Consider the following 19,479-nt stretch of genomic DNA (forward strand, 5'->3'; position numbering starts at 1 on the left):
CCCCGTTCTTTACCAATCATGGCCTCCTAATGATCCCTATCTCTGAATTGGCTTCATTACTCTGCTGTCCTCCCCACTGAAAGGTGGTGTGTGGGGAGCGTTCTGGTGCACTCTGGCTGCCATCACATCATCCAGGTGGGGCTGCACACTGGTGCTGGTGGAGGGGATCGCCATTACCTGTACAGCGCTTTGAGTGGAGTGTCCAGAAAAGCGCTATATAAGTGTAAGCAATTATTATTAATATTATTAAGCCTTTGAAAAGGATTGTTGGTGTGTTCAAATATTCCTTGTCAAACAACATCAAAGTGCTGTACGTGCATCCATACTGCTGCAAGCTGTGGGCTAGGGGCCTTTGTAATGTTTCTTGAATTCTAGTTGAAAAATAACTCCCCGTCTGGTCCACAGCTCACCCTGTCAGTTGCCACACCTTTTTATGGTCTGCTGTTTAACAAAACCTGGCTTTGTAGGCTATTGATTTGAAAAATGTGTAAATATTCAATGGGTCTGTTGCAGAGGTGCAATCACACAGGTCACTACCGAGAGACGAATGGGGAACGGCCATCATCACTCCTGCTCATGACTGAGTGCCACCGAGCAGCCTCTGGGGTGAACAGAATGTGATGACCACTGCAGACGTGATCCGCCGTGGTGCCTGTCTGTACCTCCTGAGACATATTTGCTTATTTAGTCCGTCAACGCTACAGCCTACAATGCAATATTTGGAAAAAGAGAGATGTATGTATGAATACTGAAATGTATAGAGTGGGCAGTCATTTGATCTTTGAAGTGGGTTTATACACATAAATTAATTTTAAATGTGATACAGAGGAAAGGTAGGACTGCTTGAAATCCTAAGGATTTCCAAATCAAAAGATATTCCATTTTGATAGCTTTGTTCAAGCACTTACTAGTTCAAAATACTTCACAAGAAATAAAATCTTAATTTCATAAACAGATGGCTACATTCCTCATTTCCCAAGAGCAAACACAAAAATACCAATAACTTCATATCATGCATGTAGTGAAAATAGTGGAAAATAATCTGGTCTCTTAATGACCTCATCAGTCTTTTAAGTAAATACAGTACTGAGCTTGACAGCTGTTGATAGACTTTGAGGAAGACAAAATTAGCAATGAAGGACAAAGTGATGGATAACAAGTTGTACACAATTTTACTGAGAAATGCATTACGTTTTTTTCTGCAAATATTTCTATTAAATTACAAATCATTAAAAGTGCCATTTACAGAAACAATAACCGTCTCACAGAATTCTTCATTTTTGTAGAACAGTAAGACCCACTTTGCCTTTCAATTATATAAAAAGATTTTCATATCACAGTCTCATTGATTTTCAATAAACCTGTCTCATTTTTTAGTTCCTGAGAGACAGTTCTCACTCCTAATCAATCTGTGTCTGATCAGTAGCCAAGAATTGATAAGCCACTCTGGGATAAACATGGAGCATTGCAGCAGCTATGCCAAGCTGCAGTGTGGATTTGTGCAAAGCGTATAATTTAAAATTGAACCATTAAGACTCTGGACTCCTTTCAAGACACCTAGGCTGGATGCAAGCCACCAGAACAGCACGTCCTCATGAAACCAGAAGGCTCTGTTTACATCAGCTTCCCATACACCCATACACCCCTGTGAAATGTAACAAAACAAGTGCCACCCACCGCTCAAACCACAAAGTACCGATTCACTCCTCAATGTTTTCCATCCATTAACTTTCACCCATGTTGACACGTTTGTTTCTATTCTGTTCAGTCTTCTGCCAGTTTACAGACTATACAACCCAGTGTGTGTCAGGTTATCGAAGCTATAAAAGTACAGAATGATCCCACTCATTTCGGTCATTAAAAAATCTCAGGTGCTTGGAATAACCTGGCTCCTTAAACCAGTTTGCCTGCATACAATCCAGGATCAGGCAGTTTGTAGCAGACGACCTTGATAAATAATGGGTTGCTTATGGAGCCATGGTGAAAATGAGCAGAACTACCAGTATAGATGAATCTCATTCACTCTGCTGTTCATCAAGCTTGTTTCTTATGGAATGGAAAAGGTAAGAGGGGGAAACTCCACCGACCAACAGAGTCCTGATCACCCAAGAACACCCGAGAACAGGCATGGTGTTTGAAACCTGTGGTAGAAAGTTAGCCCAAAAATGCAACATGAATCAGAGACTCCTAGGCACTCCGACCCAGTGTTATAACTTACAGGACATAGTTAAGTAAATTTCTATTTTATTTTATTTCTCATGTGCAGAGCAAATGCCAACAGTTTGGGCCAGAAAGATACTATGCAGTCAGACATACTGTATGTCAATATTAGAGCTTTGTGCCTGTGATTTCAGGGTCATCTATAGTATCAGGACCTGCCATGCACCAAGTCTCATGTAGCGTGATATGACTGGGTTCCAGCTGCCTTTCATCTTGACCCATCCTTATCCAGCACACACAGGCACCTAACCCCAGTCTCCAAAATCACACGCTGCTGCTCTCTGCTGTGTGGAGGTGTCTGAATCTTGGGAATGTCGTGGGAATGTCGTGGCTTGGAGACCCAGTGTCACCACTGTCCTTTCTCCCCCCAGAGTCAATGATCCGGCCAGCGTTAAAGTGCACAGAGGGGGGATTCATGCGGTTTTACCCATCACAATGCGCACTTTTGCATACCTGTCACCCAGAGACTGAAAGAAAATCCCTATTTTCACTACTATCCATCTTAATTAAGCAGAAAATAACACGAAACAGCTTGTATTGTTTTTTTTCTATTTTTAAAACTGTCAGTTTCACTTCTTGTTTCAGAATAAAATGTGTCACACAATTCTAACTACAGTATAGCTGAAAACCACAGCAGTCTATACTGAATTTTTACTGAAAGGATATGAGTATTAGGAGTATTTCGTGTGTTTACACAGTAGTATCTAAACACGTTGTAAACGTAGTATCTAAACACAGTTTTAGTTGCTTATGAAATAAATAAATGGTTAATGGATTCAATGAACATGTTATTAATGCTAGTTGTATAAAGGGTCAACTGAGTAATGCAGATCTAGTGGAGTTGATGTGGCCAAGCTCCAGAGTCGCATCAGTTTAATGAATAGCCAGTTACTGAATGAGACTGGCTGAGCTTGGCAAAAGTGACAATAACCAGGGTGCTGATCACGATCAAAAACGTTAATCTAAGATCTGCTCCACTGACCTGCTTATTCAAGCAGGAAGTCAACTTATCTTCAGAAAGAAGAAGCACAGTCTTTGGGCCTTGTTGAGCCTACCCCACACACCTTCCTATTCTTCAGCATGGAGTTCACCTTTATTTGATCCTTCCCAGCCAACACATGCTGGAGCCCCCCACCATGCAGGTCTATTCATTTGTCTCACCTTTGATGATATCAGGAGTAAATGATAAAAGAACTATTGAGCTCTTTAATAGGTAACAGCTATATTTCAACAAATATTCAGTCTGGGTTTGTGTGTGTATGTGTTGCAGCAGCCTTGAAAAAATTTATCATTAAGATATTAAAAGAGCTCTAAACAAAAATCTGTTTAACCATCTTAAAAGATTTCTCTACAGATTCTCACCCAATTTTTCAGAAACGTTGCATAGTACTGGTTATGATATAAACTCCCTTGTATGGTTTCAATATCAAAAAAGCATAAGCAGTGTTTAAAACCTGACATTTATTTCACAACCTCTTTCAGTTACACAAGGTTCTATCCTGGGTCCTGTTCTTTAAATGAATTGACAGTCTTGCTCAGGCGATAGGCCACTCTCATATCCTTCTCTACACAGACCACATCACCTCATATTCAGCTGGAACCACATCATCAATAAGGACCAATCTGCAGCTCAGTTTAGATGAAATTCTGCTGGCATTCTGTGAACTGTGCTCTGATCAAACAAAACGTGGGCTTTGAACTACTTCCTTACTAATAATGTTTCATATCTTTTACTTAAAGTGTGACTTCAAGTCCATGGAAACTGTGGTTCATACTGTAAATCTCGGTATTTAATTGGATAGCATTTTAGCTTTCAAAACCCCTTAACACATTCCACGTCAAAGTTAAATCTGCTTGGTTTCCTTTATCACAACAAACCTTTTACACATTGCACTAGTGCACCACTTCAGACTTCTGTACTCTCCATCTCTCCATGGTGCTGTTTTAGTAGTTTGATTAAAGAATGACCTTAAACTATTCTTATAAAAGTGGATGCTTTATACCATTCTGCCATGAGGTTCATCACTGGCACCCCCATCACTTTCAGATCTCTCTTGATTCTTTCACCTCTGTGATGTTTCTTCTCTGCAGCTGGATAAATGCTTCCTTGGTTTAAATGAATAAATAGTACAGTTCTTTAATTGCAAAAACTCATTCCCATGTCAAATGGTGCACTGCTGTTCTCTGAACCACCTGCCAATTTAAGATGTAGAACCTTTATCAAACTGAACCTCCCAAGAGCACTAACCAGCATCAGGCACAAGTCATTTCAATTTGCCAAAGCCAATGACTGGAACAATCTGCAGATTAAACTGAAACTGTCCACCTTCATTTTTCTAATATTTTCAGTTGGGTGACTAAATATCTAATGCCTGACTCTTGTCAGCACTGACGTACTGTAATTTTGGTTTGTGCTGATCATTTCTTTCTTTCAATATTGTCTTCTGTTCAGCAAGTGGAGTCAGCCTCTGTCATCTTTGTCAATGAGAATTTGTTCCAAATAACTTACCTGTTTAAATATATCAAATACAATGAGGATTATTATTATATTATCATCAAAGCTAGACCTACAGTACACCAAAAGACACACCTAAAATACTATAAACACTGCCTTTATTTCTCTGGGGCAGCCTGCATAGAGCAGAGTAGTACTGTATACTGTATAACAAAACAGCTCCCTCTCTGTACAGCTCACGTTTCTGTTTTTCCTATCAACAGCCATTTGTCCATGAGACTGGAGGCTCTCACACAACAAACAAAGAGCAATCTGAAGAGGTCCAGCATTTACTAGTTCTTTTAATTTTATACAACCTCACCAGTGCCTTCACATGTAAGATGACATTTTGGTTAAAAAAAAAAGATTAATCTTTGGTGAGACATACATTATCAAACTGTAATATAATTTGGTATCCAGGGCAACAAAAACAAAAAGAGACTGATTTGCATTGGTAATAAGCGTGCACTGACAGGGACAGCTGAATCAATCACTTAACTCCCAGTCTGTCAGTAGTCTCTTGATGTTCAGCTTCTCTGCTTGTAAAACAAACTTTCCGCCAGTCAGCCTGACTGACAGCTTCAGCCTCAGCCCAATGGCTTCTGACACTGTCTCTGAGGGGAACTCATCGCTGAACAGAAGTGCAGGGTTTACAGTAACGTGTAAATAACAGGCCTCTCACTGTTTTTAACTTTGCTCCACATACTGTACCAAGACATGTTCAAACTAATGAGTCCATTGCCCGTTCTCTCGAGACATCACCTCAAGTTGTGTGCAGAGGTGTCTACTCAGAGATTCTCAAAAGACAAGGACAGACTTCCTCTCTTCCCAGTGTCCTGTCAGCAGCATTATTTTTAGCTATAGCAGTTGCCATTTGGAAAAGGGATTTGAATGAGGACTTTGGGAATTATTCATAAAATCAAAAACGTTTTGCTCATGACAAAAATCTAGCCTAATTAGCCATGACCAACCGTTCAAATGAACATAAAAAGAAATCTCCTGCCAATTGTGTTTCTGAAACATAGTGAACAGTTGATACAGTATTTTCTGCCTGTGTGGATTCTCCAATCTTGAGCTCATCCGCAAGAGAAACAAGTTTGCATCTCTTTAGTGGGCAGCCTTTCAGAAATTCTTGAACAATCTGTGTTATGTGAAAATGAGATCAGCACGTGACTTTGGCAGCAAACTTTCAAACAAACATGATCTGAGGTTCATCTTTGTCCCCACACCTGCAGATCCAGCTGCAAGCAAATATCGCTGTACACAGAACGGTCGCTTCCAAACTTTCTCTCAACTGTTTTATTCTAGGAAATGAACAATTTGGCCATAAAATCTGATTTAGATGTATACAAAGTTAATATATCTAACTTACTATTAACATTACATAACTTAGTAAGCTTGTGGTTGAGGTAAAACTAAATCTTGAGCCGAATGTCTTTATTCCCTTGGTTTGCTGTCTCATTAAAGGAACTTGTGTTTTTAGTCCTAAATGCTGGTAATAAAGATCTTCATGCTTTCTGTATCCAGTATCTAGAAAGGGTTCTAGTGGTCCTTTACTGGTAATTCTGCATAATCCCAGTTAAACACGTCCTACAGTTCAAGACATCCTGTTTTACTGAAGGGGAGAAGGAGAACAACACAATGACTCACTTTTCATTCTTGAAAAGTGAACTAAGGTGCTGTATACCTACAGGTTCCATCACTCAGTAAAGCCTGTGTTATGCATACAGTATATGGTGTACAAAACCAGAATTACCTTTGGATTGGGCAGCAATAGTTTCTTTGCTCAAGGATACTTTCCCAATGACATCATCATGCCTAGAAAAAGGAAAGAAGGGTCAGATTTGCCATAATTCTTAATAAATAATCATTAACCAGCCACTCATAAAGTGCAAAGTACTCATACAGATAGCTGACCAGCTCACATCACTGCACCTGGTATGACAGTGAAATTTGATACACAGCCAAATGGTAGCAGAGGGAAGATGTTCAGATAAATAATGACAGAATACACCAGTGTTCATCTGAGCATCACAAGATGGTGGTCAATCTAAGACAATTCAATATAACACCCACTGCTGTGTAGTGTAGCTTTTGAATGTGAACATAATTTGCTCTATAGTGCACAGTTCTCAAACAGATGTGTTTGCTCACTTTCTAATCACCTCTACAAGCACCTTGGAGTATAGATCAGTTAGCTAATTGTAATCATTAAAATAGTTCATAACTGATTAAAATTAAAATAGTTTGAATTGATGCAACACTCATTCCCCATTTTCTATTGACAAAAGCCAATTAATACAAATCGACCAAATGAAAGAAAGTCATACTGTATGTGTACAGCTTCAGGTTTCTGTAAGTGGACATTTGCTTCAGGGAGAGAATGAGTCCATGAGAGTTAATGTGTACTGGGGGAATGGTGTTTCTTTATTCAAAGTACCACCTGGATGCTGATCATGTTTTCTTTATTCTGGAACGTTTTCCCCCTGACAGATGCCATAGTATTTAGTCTAGCTTAGTGATGAGCAAATTACTCAGAGAATCACTGCAGATGCATGTGTAGGTAATAGCTTTTTCCCCCACTGTGACTGTCACAATGGACAGCAGACAGGCAGGGCGATTAGCTCTCTGATTCGTACAAAGGGAGCAAGGTAACGCCGAATCTTGAGTGATTTCCATTATGAGATGCTGGCAGGGTTGCAGGTGGGGGTTACTGTGCTACACAGGATCTGATTTTCACCAGCTCAATATGTACCTTTGATTCTATACAGCTGATATATTTTTGAAAGCAGGACACTGCATGTCTTTTGCGTGTTCAGACTGTTTTGAGCAGGTAGCAGGATTCCCTGTAAACATCTCCTGTTGATTCTTCAGCCCCTGATGGGATTTTAAATTCATCACTGTAATGTCCGAGGTGGCAGCTCTGTTTCAGTGACGTGTGTCTTTAGACACAGCATTCCTTCTGATGACCCAGTAGCTCCTACAGCAAATGTCTCCCAACCTCGATCAGATGGAACAGCTGGCGATCATCCAGCTGTCAGGCCTGAATGATGGCAAGAGGACTGCAGCCTTACAGCCCTGCACCAAACGCAAGCTGACATTCTGACATTTAGAGCAGAGGATTTATACCTTACAAATGCAATCTTGATAATATCTTGAAAACAAAAATGGCACACAGAATATTTTAACAGCTGTAACAACCTTTAGTGTTATACAGTATAATACAGAATCTCAAGGCTTTCTCTTTAGTGTAACTTTAAGAAAACTATTTGTCCGAGGACTTGAGTCTCTAATAATTTAGGACAATCTTTACTAAAGACTTGAGTAATTTTTGTGAATAAGTTAAGCACACAGATTGACTAGAGGTGTAAAGCATTTTTAAAGAGCAAAACCACTCTAGTGACTTCTATGACTCTGCCTATCTTTTTCTGTCTATAGACTGATTTCCATCAACAATGGAATATGTAATAAAACACCACGTCTCAACAGACCAAAAAATAATTTGAGGGACACATTGCTGGTGGAGTAAGAAAAAGGATAGATAACCACTGTTTACCGTAGGTGCAATAAATTGTTAGTACATGTAACAACTAGTTTTCTGTCTGTGTGTATAAAACCATTGAAAATGATCATCATACCATACTGGCTGCTAACTGAAGTGACCCAGCTGTTCAAGATACGAGTGGGTCTGTGGGCAGAGAGGAAGAAGCAGAGTGGAATCCCTAGGTGGGCTGACAGGCCTGTAGCTGCAGCACAGGCTGGGCCCTACCGTCCTGTGGTCACTGTTTCATCTCTTGGTTATTTGAGTCATCTGTGACGGGGAGCCCTTAAGAATCTATGTATAGATACTGTAGGTGTGTAGTGTCACCATAGCTTAATTCACTCGCTAATAACAGTGTTTGCAGTGTAATCAGTATGGGTTTAATCAATCCTACATCTAACATGTGAGCCTGCAAAACGGTTTTTGAAATCAAAGCTGACACAGTAATGCTGACTAGTGGTTTAGGCACTGAAGCCTTAAATTAAAACCTCTCTCCTAGATTCTTAATAGAATTGATTTTCACTATTCCGATGGAGTGATATCTTGTTAAAGGGTGTTTATATGGGCCTCTTGTCACGCCTTGTGACTTGATATCTCCAGGTCTCAGAAACTGACAAAGGCTGGCTGTGGTCACTGATAGGATAGGAAACCTCTGAGGGGAACCTGGCTGCTGCTGGGTGATTCTCTGCCATCGGGATCACACTGCAGTACAGGGAACACTGTGATCCCACAGCAGCTTTTAAAAAAATCATGTTCAGAAAACTTGACTTTGCAAGCAAGAATACTGAACTGAAAATGGCAGATGAAGAAGCTATGAAATATCACAGAGTGAAAGAGACTAGACATGCTTAAGGATGATTGCACTTTGCCCATTTTGACTTTGTATGAGCAAGGCTACTGGGATGTTTTTAAATGGTTGAGCGATTTCTATATTCCGAGTCTTGTGTTGATTGCTGGCTAGTACTTACCCTTCTGACCTCACAAAGATATTGTGCCTCCCATGATAACCACATCTAGATTTCATCGAAAGAGTGGATAGGAAATAATTAATAATTCAGGGACCTGCAATTTGAAGCCTTACATATCTCTCACTACATCTTAAGCGAAGTGTATAGTGGCATAAACAAACACACCTGAAACGTTTCATGCTCCTTGTGTGTATCTGATAGATGCCAAACTGCAGCTGTAGTTAAATGTGCCCAATTTCAATTTCACTGCAGGCTTAATGAGATTAAAGCACATGTTTAAGCCAACTCAAGATACTGGGTCCCTAATGATATATTTCACTTAAATTTGTTTAGGCAGGGAACAAACCTTTACTTGTTCCTTAACTGTTCTACTACTATTGTATCTTTTAATCACAATCTTAACAAGATCCTGTTGCTCAATAACATGCAGGATAAAAACACAGCTTCCTGCACGTACTGTAAAAAACAACTTTCTCCAGGCCATAATGGAACTGTCCACCAGTCTTTTCCTTCAGCACCCTCCCCTAAATTTTCACCGCCTTAATGTTGGTTTTGAAAGAAAAAGAAATGAACCACCCTAAACCAGTGTTTTTTCATTTTATGAGTGAAGCACCAGATTTTATTTGATTTGACTGGGAAAAGAATATCGTCTGACACCTCCTAGATTTAGGGGTAACTTCACCTGTATCATACCTTCCTTGGGTAAGTACAAAAAATATCAGTAAATGCAATTGTTTCTAAGAGTGATGTCAGAAAGTGCACTAATCTAGGAAAAGACTGTGCTATCAGTTTCCTAGCTGAGGTCAATTTGTTCTGACGTTTTACAGCCCAATGAGTTCAATCTGTGCAACTCTTTATGTGATGAACTATCCAGCAATGCTGTGCGATATGCAGGCTCTTACCCAATGGTGTCCTCATCTATGACATAGAAGGACAAAGTGTGGAAGCCCATGGGCAGGTGCAGGGTATACTCCTCTCCCCAGAATGGGTTCAGGTTCTTCCACACAGTTGCTGTCCTGCAGAGAGATGGAGCGATAATGCTGTATTATACTTCTGCAAGGTTGTTAGAGCAATATGAGCATGAGAACAAAGGCTTTAGAAATGCAGGGAACCAGTTAAAATTATTTAAGACTTTTCAATTCTGATTTACTGTATCCTGCCCACAGGTGTGGGATATATTTTACTTTGAGCAAGCTTGCTCGGGCCTTGCCAAAGCACATGTTGTGATCTATGATGCTGACATCTTAGGTTTGAAGCCTGGATCATATCACAAACTGACCGTGACTGGGGATTCGCCCATGTGACCTCATACAATTGGCGTGTTGAGCCTAGATAAAGCTAGAAAGCTAATTAGCCATGGCTTTCTCAGCTTACAGCAGAACACCCACCAAATCTGCGCAGGACCTGCAGGTTTGCAGTGTGGTTGTTAAAGGGTTGTGCCTCTTCACATTTGGTCCAGAACCTTTTGTACCTCTTGATGTGTCAAAGGACAAATGTACACTTTTTCTTTCTTCCCATGTGAGGCTAATTGCAGTTGGCATGAACGTATAGTCAGTGATTTCAATTCAACCTGGATGGCTATAGAACATGAAAATACCTGGTGATTCAGTTTGACAGTATAAGGACGTGAAATGCAGATCTCTCTGGTTTCACTGGCCAGGGACATGATGGGAACCTTCTGCTTCACAGACCAACCGAACACTGTTGAGCTCTGAGAACTTCTGTGCAATTGACTGGAGTTCCTGATACTTTGACCAGTAAGTCTATTAGAAAATGTTGACATTTTTGAAAGTTTCAAAAGCAGGAATCCATTATCAACTAACAACACAGAGGAACCCACAAGGGAAAAGCGGACTCTAATTGCATGGCGACGCATTTGGTCTGTATTTGTTACCACTTCCACTGTGGCCATCATGTGATAAATCAGTGTGGGGTGGTTTTCTTTCTTTCTGTCTGTCTTTGTTTGCTGCCCAAATTCAATATAAATCAGTGAGTCATGGTTTCAGAACAACAATAGCAACACTGGGCTACAGGCACAACGCAGAAAATGACATTAGCAACTGCAGGAAATGTTCTTGCAACAATTATTCATACAGCCTGAAAAGGGCACTGCCAGTGACTGAGGAGCTTCTTATCATGCCCACTATGAACCTCTTCAGACAATGTAGCCTGGTGAACATTACAGCAAAGCCTTTATTTTTAAATGTGGGTTTCCCAGTTCCTTTTTCCTACCCCCTCTATTTGGAAGCTACTCAGTTTCATGCCTGCAAACGTTGTCCCAGTGCAGGATGGGAATCAGTGCAGTGAGCAGACCCCTCTGGGTCGTGCACTGCCCAGGCCTCTGCCATCAGCAGCTGAAGGACTGATGCAGCTCTCACTGGGCCCAGCAAGCCCAACTACCATCCAACGATCCGGACTGACTCAAGCCCACTCATCCCTGGACTGAAGAATCATGGTCATCCACAGCTAATACCGAGACCAGACACAAAAATAAACATTTACATCTACAGTCACTTGTTCGTTTCCGGTAGACGCAAGAGGGATTTCATCGAACTTAGAAACCAGGCTATTGGCTTCAACAGCAATTGAAGAGTAGCTTGTTCCAGGCTCCATGTAGGGTTCAAAGTTTGCTTAGAACATAAGCCTTTACTTTAAGGCCCCTGTACTCAAGCTGTTTATATTATTGTTGTTGTTGTTTTTGGTGTTATACACTATAATATACAACATTATTTATTATATTACTGTATTACAAGTAAGCGAGGTAACTCTACTCTGTCATCTTTAGTGGAATATTCTCTTCTTTGAAATTCCCATGAACTGTTGCATCAGATTCCATGAAACTACACATGGAAATAAAGTCTCCCTTAGCTGGACGCTCCCTATGGGGAGATCAGAATGCACAGAAATCCAGGTCAGCCTGGCACAGGAACATGGCAAATGGTACTTGTACTGAGACTACTAAAAAATAGACGTGTTATTCCAAAAATGTAAAGATCACAAGAAAGTTGTGTACTCGGACCCAACTGAGTGTATGGCGTACTGTGAGCAAAGTACAAAATCTGGGCAAATTCACTGTGGTAAACTGCTGACGTAAACATATTCTCTGTTCATTCCAGTAATTTGATTGTCTGTGTGTATTTTCAAATACCTGCTCAGTCCAATACAGGGTGGCAATGAGCAAGAGCCTCACCAGGCACACGGTGAGCAGGCAGACAGGATACCAGTCTATTGTATGGCACACATGCATGCTGTATGGTTATGGGAAAGAATTTTAAAATAACATTGTGTATGCTACAAAAACAATGGTAGAAATTAATCCATGCAGGGTTCTTTCATCACAGTTTGGACTCAAACACACTAGATCAATGTACACATATGAACATGATGGAGGTACTCTGATGGCTCCCAAGAACCGTTTGAGGCATGATGGAATTTTAAAATTGCCCTTAAATTGAAAGACCTGAATGTATAAATTCAGTATTAAGTCTGTGCTGAAGGGATCACAGGAAACGTATTAGTGAACACTTAGTGAATATGTTATAGTAAACTGCGTCTTTGCTGTAATGCCCCTCAGTGTTTCACTATGATTTAACAATGACTTCCATGAGTAGTGCAGTAATGCACTTTGGACTTGCATAGGAAAGTATTATAAGGCTTAGACAGAGGCTTAACCAAATTCCAATTCTTTCTGCATTGTGTGGATAGTATTATGTGGCTTCAGTGTTTATTTTATAACCCTCTAATTCCCTTTAAGATGCAATTTCACTAGACACTTGTTGCTGGAAAGCAACAGGTACAAGGCAGGATGCACCCTGGATAGGACACCAGTTCATTGCAGGGCAGACAGACACACACACAGACCAGGGCCAATTTTCCCAGAAGCCAATTAACCTACCGGTATGTCTTTGGACTGTGTGAGAAAACCAGAGCACCCAGAGAAACCCATGTAAGCAAAGAGAAAATACAAACTGCCCAGAGACAGCACCACAGGAACTGAACCAGGGCCCCAACACTGCCAGACAGCCATGCTAATTTCTGTGGCACTGTACTGCTGTCAATAAATACCACATTTTAGCAAACATTATTCACTGTCTTCCAGATATAGACAGGTATTTTTTATAATTATTAGCCAATATTATTTTACCTATTGCAGCTGTAATCCTACACTATATACATTGCCTACAGCACTACAACATCTAGTGAAAGTACACAATGATGGACACATATCAAACTGGAACGGAATGTTTTTAATCAGAAGAATCGGCCAATGGAAGCTGAAGGATAGATCACGTGACAGGAATAAACACTAAAAACATAGTACACTACATGCTGGTAACTCCATGTACACGTGAGCCCGGAGAAGCAATGGAAGAATTACAGTCTAGAAGGTGATGAAGTGCTGCAGTATATGACTGAAATACTGAAAGATGTTTGAGGGTTATGTGCAGCAAAAATTCCTTCTAGGCCCTCACCTTCGCAGGTGCTCGCTGGTGCTCACTCCCTCTGTCGGCTATCAGGAAGCACCTGGAACCCACCACTTGCCCAGCCCCACCCCCACCTCCCCCGGCAGTCCTGAGAATAATTTATGCACTTCGCCATGGTTACCTGCTCAGGACTGAAAGGCCAGCGTTGGATCAGATTCCCCCTCTCGCACCACGCTGCTGCTCCTGTGATCTCCACAAGCTGCCTGGGCGCACGGAGCTCATCACAGCAAGGACTGCTAGCACTGTCAGCTACATCCACCCTCTCCCAGCCACACACAGCATCACACAGCATCACACTGTCGGTCCTCCGCAGGAGCGGGAACTGGGGACCAGTGCAGGGAGCCGCTATAGGGGAGTGGAGGTTTGCTACCACATTCATTCGTTTGGTCATCCATTTAACAGGGAAACTGGCCCAGTGAGAAAGAGGCCTCGTTTACGAGGGTCCTGGGATATATACAACTGAGTGGTCAGACTGGGACCATAACCGCCACACTGGAGGCGGAATAATTCAAAAGTATACATGTGACTCTACAGTCAATGACAGGCAGTGGCTACTTTGAAACATCTGAATTGTCAGGGCCCAGTAAAAGACGACAATTTTCGCATTTCCCACCCCCCCCAAGAATTATTTGTAAGTTTGTCTTCTTTCTCAGCATTCAAAGCTCTGTTTCACCCTGTACTGCACGCTGCTCGCAGGAAGTGCCTGACAACGCGCCATTTGGACGTTGTGACCTTGCTCAGTGCACAATCTCATGGCTGGGCATCCGCTGGAGAGTGGAGGGAGAGTCTGGGAACGCAGGTAAAGAAAAACGTGCTGTGCGTGTTAAGGCGGTTGCCGTTTACGATCGTCTGCTTGAGTGAGAAATCCATTTTGATCGCAGTTTCACTCGCGTTGCAGTGCTCCGTCACTGAAACGAGCGAGTTGCTATCAGTCCAGGTTGTTTTGGACTGGGCTTCACCATCGTCTTCACACAGAAGCAAATTGACTTCAGAAGTCAGGGTTGTCATAGTCAAAATCCTGGCCTCGTTTAAGAAAACAGTCATGACTCTCCCCTGAGGCCCGAAGAGTGCCAGGGTGAGCTCCAAGGATCCAGAGTGTGTTTCTCACTCCATGATAGTCCTTATTTGATTATCTGTCTGTGCCTTACAACTTACGACCTGATGCAGCCAATACTGTGGTCCCACGCGGTCCACTTCAAAACGTCATGTCAAGCACTGTTCATTCAGCTCTTCATTATCTGGTTCCAGAAAATTGCAATGTAATCTGGCACCTTATTTAATGCATTTTCCCCAAATATTTTGGGTTCACTGTTGCCATTCATTAGATTTATCCTGCCGTTTCATATCACATGTTATTTAATAATACAGTACGAAACCCAATGTATAATCTTAGACGAGAATGTGGATTTATGCAGACCACGATTGCTTATCAGCTGTTAATTATATTTGATAAAGGCACTAGACTTATTTTAAAATAACATGACATTTTTGTAGTCCTATTGCTTTGAGATGACAAAAGACAGACAATACTGATCAGATACTGGAGTAAAAATGATTGTAATTATTATTTAAAAGACTTATCAGAGAGTATTACACTATGTATTAATGCCTGTTGCTGCAGATGGAGATACAGTACCATCCATTCATTTGCATTATACACTTTTAACTATAATGATTAATATAATGGTATTATTTATATAACAAGGGAGTACTGGACCCAATAGCCTTTATGATTTGTTTCTTCTATGAGCACCTACCTACATTAAATGTCATTTGTCTAGTTTGTATTTTGTAGTTTCCAGTTTCCTTTGTCACTTCTAGAGTGATTGCCAATCGCATTATTTTGATATTATCTCCAAATGCAATTTCTAACTATATTCGTATCTGAATTGTTAATACAAATTAGGAAGAACAGTGGCCCTAATACAGACCCCTGTGGTACTCCACTACTTATACTTCACCATTATCTGTACTCTGCGTTTCCTATCCAATAACCAACTTTTAGTCCAAATGCATGCGTCACCTTGAATGGATCCTAACTGCGATTTGAAAACTAGTCTTTTATAAGAAGCTTTCCTAAATGCCTTCTCAAAAACAAAAATTTCCATGTAATATTATCTTTTTGTATCCATTACTGCTTTTGAATGTTCAGAGAACTCTAACAAAATCCAATAGACTTTCCCAGTTTCCCACAGTCTACATTAAGCTTTACTGGTGCTCCCTGATGTTGCATCATGCTTTTACTATAATTTCACTGTGCTTTACTACACTTTAATCTATTTCCCAATAGTGAGCCATAGTAGACTTTCACCAAGTAAGTTATGAATATAGTGATACATTATAAGAACCATATAAAAGAACCCACACACAATTATCAGAGCATACTGTATGTTTGGTTAGTTTTTCTTTCCCACAAGCTTGGTGTATTTGCTCTAGTATGAGGGACTCTCATGCCATTGGGGCACAGCTGATCTGTTGCCTACCTTTGGGGTGATATCATGCCGACAGTACACAAAGATACAGTACCAACATAGGTCGGGTTACAGGAAACACCGTCCCATAGCCTAAGAGAATATTATAGCAATTATAAAAAGGTGGATTCTTTATGGAAGTACCAAACCACAGAAAAAGGTTTATTATTGTAAGTTATGAAGAATGGGACCATACAGTATGTCTCAGCTGGGACACTGGTAGGGTCTGGGCTTCACATCCTGACTGAAGGAGAGAGCTGGGTACCCTGCCCATTATCTGCCTGAAAGACTTTGCCAGTGACATTTTTCTACCAAACTTTATTTGGTACATAATGAAAAACATATTGTAGCACCCTTTTCAGCTTGCTGGCTTTTCATACTAAAAGGATAATTCGAATTATCTTAAAATTTCACCACTGTGACTGAAAGGCCTGGAAATAATTGCCTACTAATTAATACTTATTAACCTCTGAATACTTTGAAGGCTTTTGAATATATTCCTTGGTATGCCTTGGTCTGAATACTTTTCAGGGCACTGTACATTTTCATGTTAATGATCTTAATTTGTAGCTTAATTTGTCACTAAAAGTAAGTCATAGATATGAAAATGCACAGGTCTTATTAAACAGTACTTCTAATTTTCATAATTTCCAAAGTGTTTCAAACGTCCCACGCGCCGTTTGCTAAACCTTTCCCGTTTCTAGCCGAAAGTCCTGCAGTATTTTTTTTTCTCTGCCCTAAAATTAGTTGCTGCTATATTTGCTCCTTTGAACCTTTTACACGCCCTTGCAGAAATCGTAGGGAAAATTGCGTTCCCGGAGCAAACACACGGAGATGCGGAGTGAAAAGAATTCGCACTTACCTGGCTACAACTTCATTGTCAATTTTCACCAGACAGTAAGGATCACTCGTCCCAGAGCTACCAAGAAAAAAGGGGCACAAGTATTCGGTTTTAAATTTCTTGTGAGCTTCCACAACTCAGACTCGTGAACCGACATTAATCATACGCCTTTATGTGCACTATTAAATCATGAGCCGTTAAGCTTTCTAACCCTCTGCGTGATGTGCATCATATTAATTAAGTCAATGCATATCTGGGATTTTATAGCTTGAAGCCATTCTATTTCCATCCATTAAATCACGTCATTTATCTCAGTTGGTTGACTGGATTTTTATATACCTGTATAAATCAATGTTTCAATAACTAGACGCGTCTTTCCAATCTAATTAAAGAAACCGATCTTTTCTGCATGGTAGGATTTGAAAACCCACTATGCTGGAGAAAAGCCTTCGGCTTCAGAGGAATGTACAGGTAGTTCATTTTGAAGTTTACAACCGGTCTCTTATCGATTTGTTCTAACAGCGTGAAAGACAAATATAAACATCAACGCAGCATTCCTACTTTTCAAGTGGTAGAAGAAACCAAAACTTAATCTGTATACGTAAGACAGTGTAGTACGCTGTATGTAAACTCTGAAGCAAAACAATGTTTTAAACGTGGTAGTATTACAAAAGATGTAAAGGCTCCGGAGCAGTTATCCAGTTCTCTTCACCGCATTTTAGGGAAAAGAGCCGTCTTAAAAAATATATATATTTTATCATTATTATCATTTACATTCTAAACAGGTTAAAGGCTTCGTAAACTAATCTGCGGAATGAAAAAATATTTTTCTGCGGACGAGCCGTTTTTGTCAACTTGGGGAGATCAATGCGATCGCAGTGGATTCTAGGGACCAGATTATATCCTACACAGTAAAAAAAAAAACGACCGCCTCATTTCATAGTAAAATCAGTGTGAATCAAACTTAAAGAATGTATGTTCATTATTTAGAAACCTGCTGTTGTTTCTATGGTCTATGTGCTGTGTATGGACTTGATAGCCTATGCTGTTCTGTACGAACTGTTGAATGCTGGTTGCCCCTTGTACACGCTCATTTCTTTATCTTACTTACAAGACTCCTAAAACATCTTCCTCCGAATGTACAGTATGTAATAGAGCAGGTATTCAATTAATGCCATGTTTAGTGAAATAATAAGAGCTATTCGTCCAAAAAGTTAGCTTTTAATTTACAGTAGTTCCCAAAAGTAAAGGAAGAATATTTGATAACTTACACATCTTTTGCAGGTAGGTTTCTTCCTTCCACGATCCGAAAATACAGAGAAGTGTTTTTGGCCATGGTGGGCTCTGGAGGAGAAGCTCCTTGGTGACCACTTGCTCCAGCAGGAATGTTCCTTCGGGGTACACTTACGGGCGCCGGGGCTCTCCCTGCGTGCACACGAGCCGGGGGGGATGCCGGCTGGATCCCATCCCTCGCTCTCTCGCTCTCTCGCTTCACGGAGACAGACGGACGCACTTGCCTTCTGCAGAATGTGAGCACACGCCAAATCCAGGGGGAACAAAGCGGATTTTAAAACAGCAGTGGCGCTTTCAAATCTGACACCGGTTATCCCCAAGCAGACACGGAAAGCAGTTAACACGCAGCGCGACAACTTCTGAAGTGAATTGAACGCTCGTTGCCACACTAGTATAATCTGTATAGTGGGCTAGGTGTACCTTCCCGGTCGGATTTCTTAGTAAAGTGCTTCATTCTTTCATTTCCCCCTTGAGACTCTGCAATTGAACAGGTGTATAGCCTGCACGACGAACATATGTTGCGAGTGCCGGCGTGCTCGGATCACCCAGTGTAACTGAAATGACACAGGTAAAGCTGGAGTTTCGCGTAACCTGGAGAGGCGAGGAGGAGGATGGATTCCTTACCGGTGTAATCGCGCCCTCTATTGGCTAAAGTGTATTTCGACGCCTTTTAATGCCCGTAACGTAAAAAACTGCAATGAGTTTCATACTCCGTAAACTAGTGAAACCTAAAAAGGTCGCCACATTTCTATGTATCGGGCTTATACATAAAGTGCTGATGCAGTGGTGAGGAAGATTGCTTTTAAATAATAATGCTAATTATTAAGTTAATTGAAGTTAATTGTGTAAATGATTATTGTTATTAATAAGAAGTTGGGGAAATTGCGTTTAAGAGGTATTGTATTGCTTTACATGAAACCATATGCCCGTTACACAGACATTACATTGTGTGTTGATATTTTAGAACTAGCCCTACCCCAAACGTCTTATTAATTTTAAAAGGTAGTTATTTATAGAAGAAGCTTGTACAAAGCAGTCAAATCTAGTTTAAGTGCAGCACTTATGACATTACTCAGGGCAGGGCCTCGTTGGCTTGAAATGAGCAATTAGTGAGGCTGACATTGTATTTGTTTCGTGTAGTCTGCCCTGGGATCCTAGAGGCGAAAC

The 19,479-nt window shown here is 40.8% G+C and overlaps 1 protein-coding gene across 2 annotated transcripts in view; it reads right to left on the reverse strand.

The window, feature by feature from the left end:
- Positions 1-19,079, reverse strand: part of rasal1a (RAS protein activator like 1a (GAP1 like)) — a 66,694-nt gene extending 47,615 nt beyond the window's left edge. Inside the window, exons 1-5 of one of the 2 annotated variants that reach the window (XM_088617945.1) lie at positions 18,937-19,079; positions 18,291-18,539; positions 17,041-17,097; positions 10,126-10,239; positions 6,471-6,532 (exon numbers count right to left, since the gene is read on the reverse strand). In XM_088617945.1, coding sequence (XP_088474071.1) covers positions 6,471-6,532; positions 10,126-10,239; positions 17,041-17,097; positions 18,291-18,355 — 298 coding nt within the window. In that variant the 5' untranslated portion in view covers positions 18,356-18,539; positions 18,937-19,079. Of the gene's footprint in view, positions 1-6,470; positions 6,533-7,469; positions 7,798-10,125; positions 10,240-17,040; positions 17,098-18,290; positions 18,540-18,936 lie in introns of those variants that run through there. The other variant, XM_088617946.1, reaches the window with a different exon arrangement.
- Between the last annotated feature and the right edge of the window lie 400 nt (positions 19,080-19,479).

This window comes from Lepisosteus platostomus, chromosome 24 (genome assembly GCF_059453375.1).
Source record: "Lepisosteus platostomus isolate fLepPlt1 chromosome 24, fLepPlt1.hap1, whole genome shotgun sequence".
In the NCBI taxonomy this organism is placed as follows: Eukaryota; Metazoa; Chordata; class Actinopteri; order Semionotiformes; family Lepisosteidae; genus Lepisosteus; species Lepisosteus platostomus.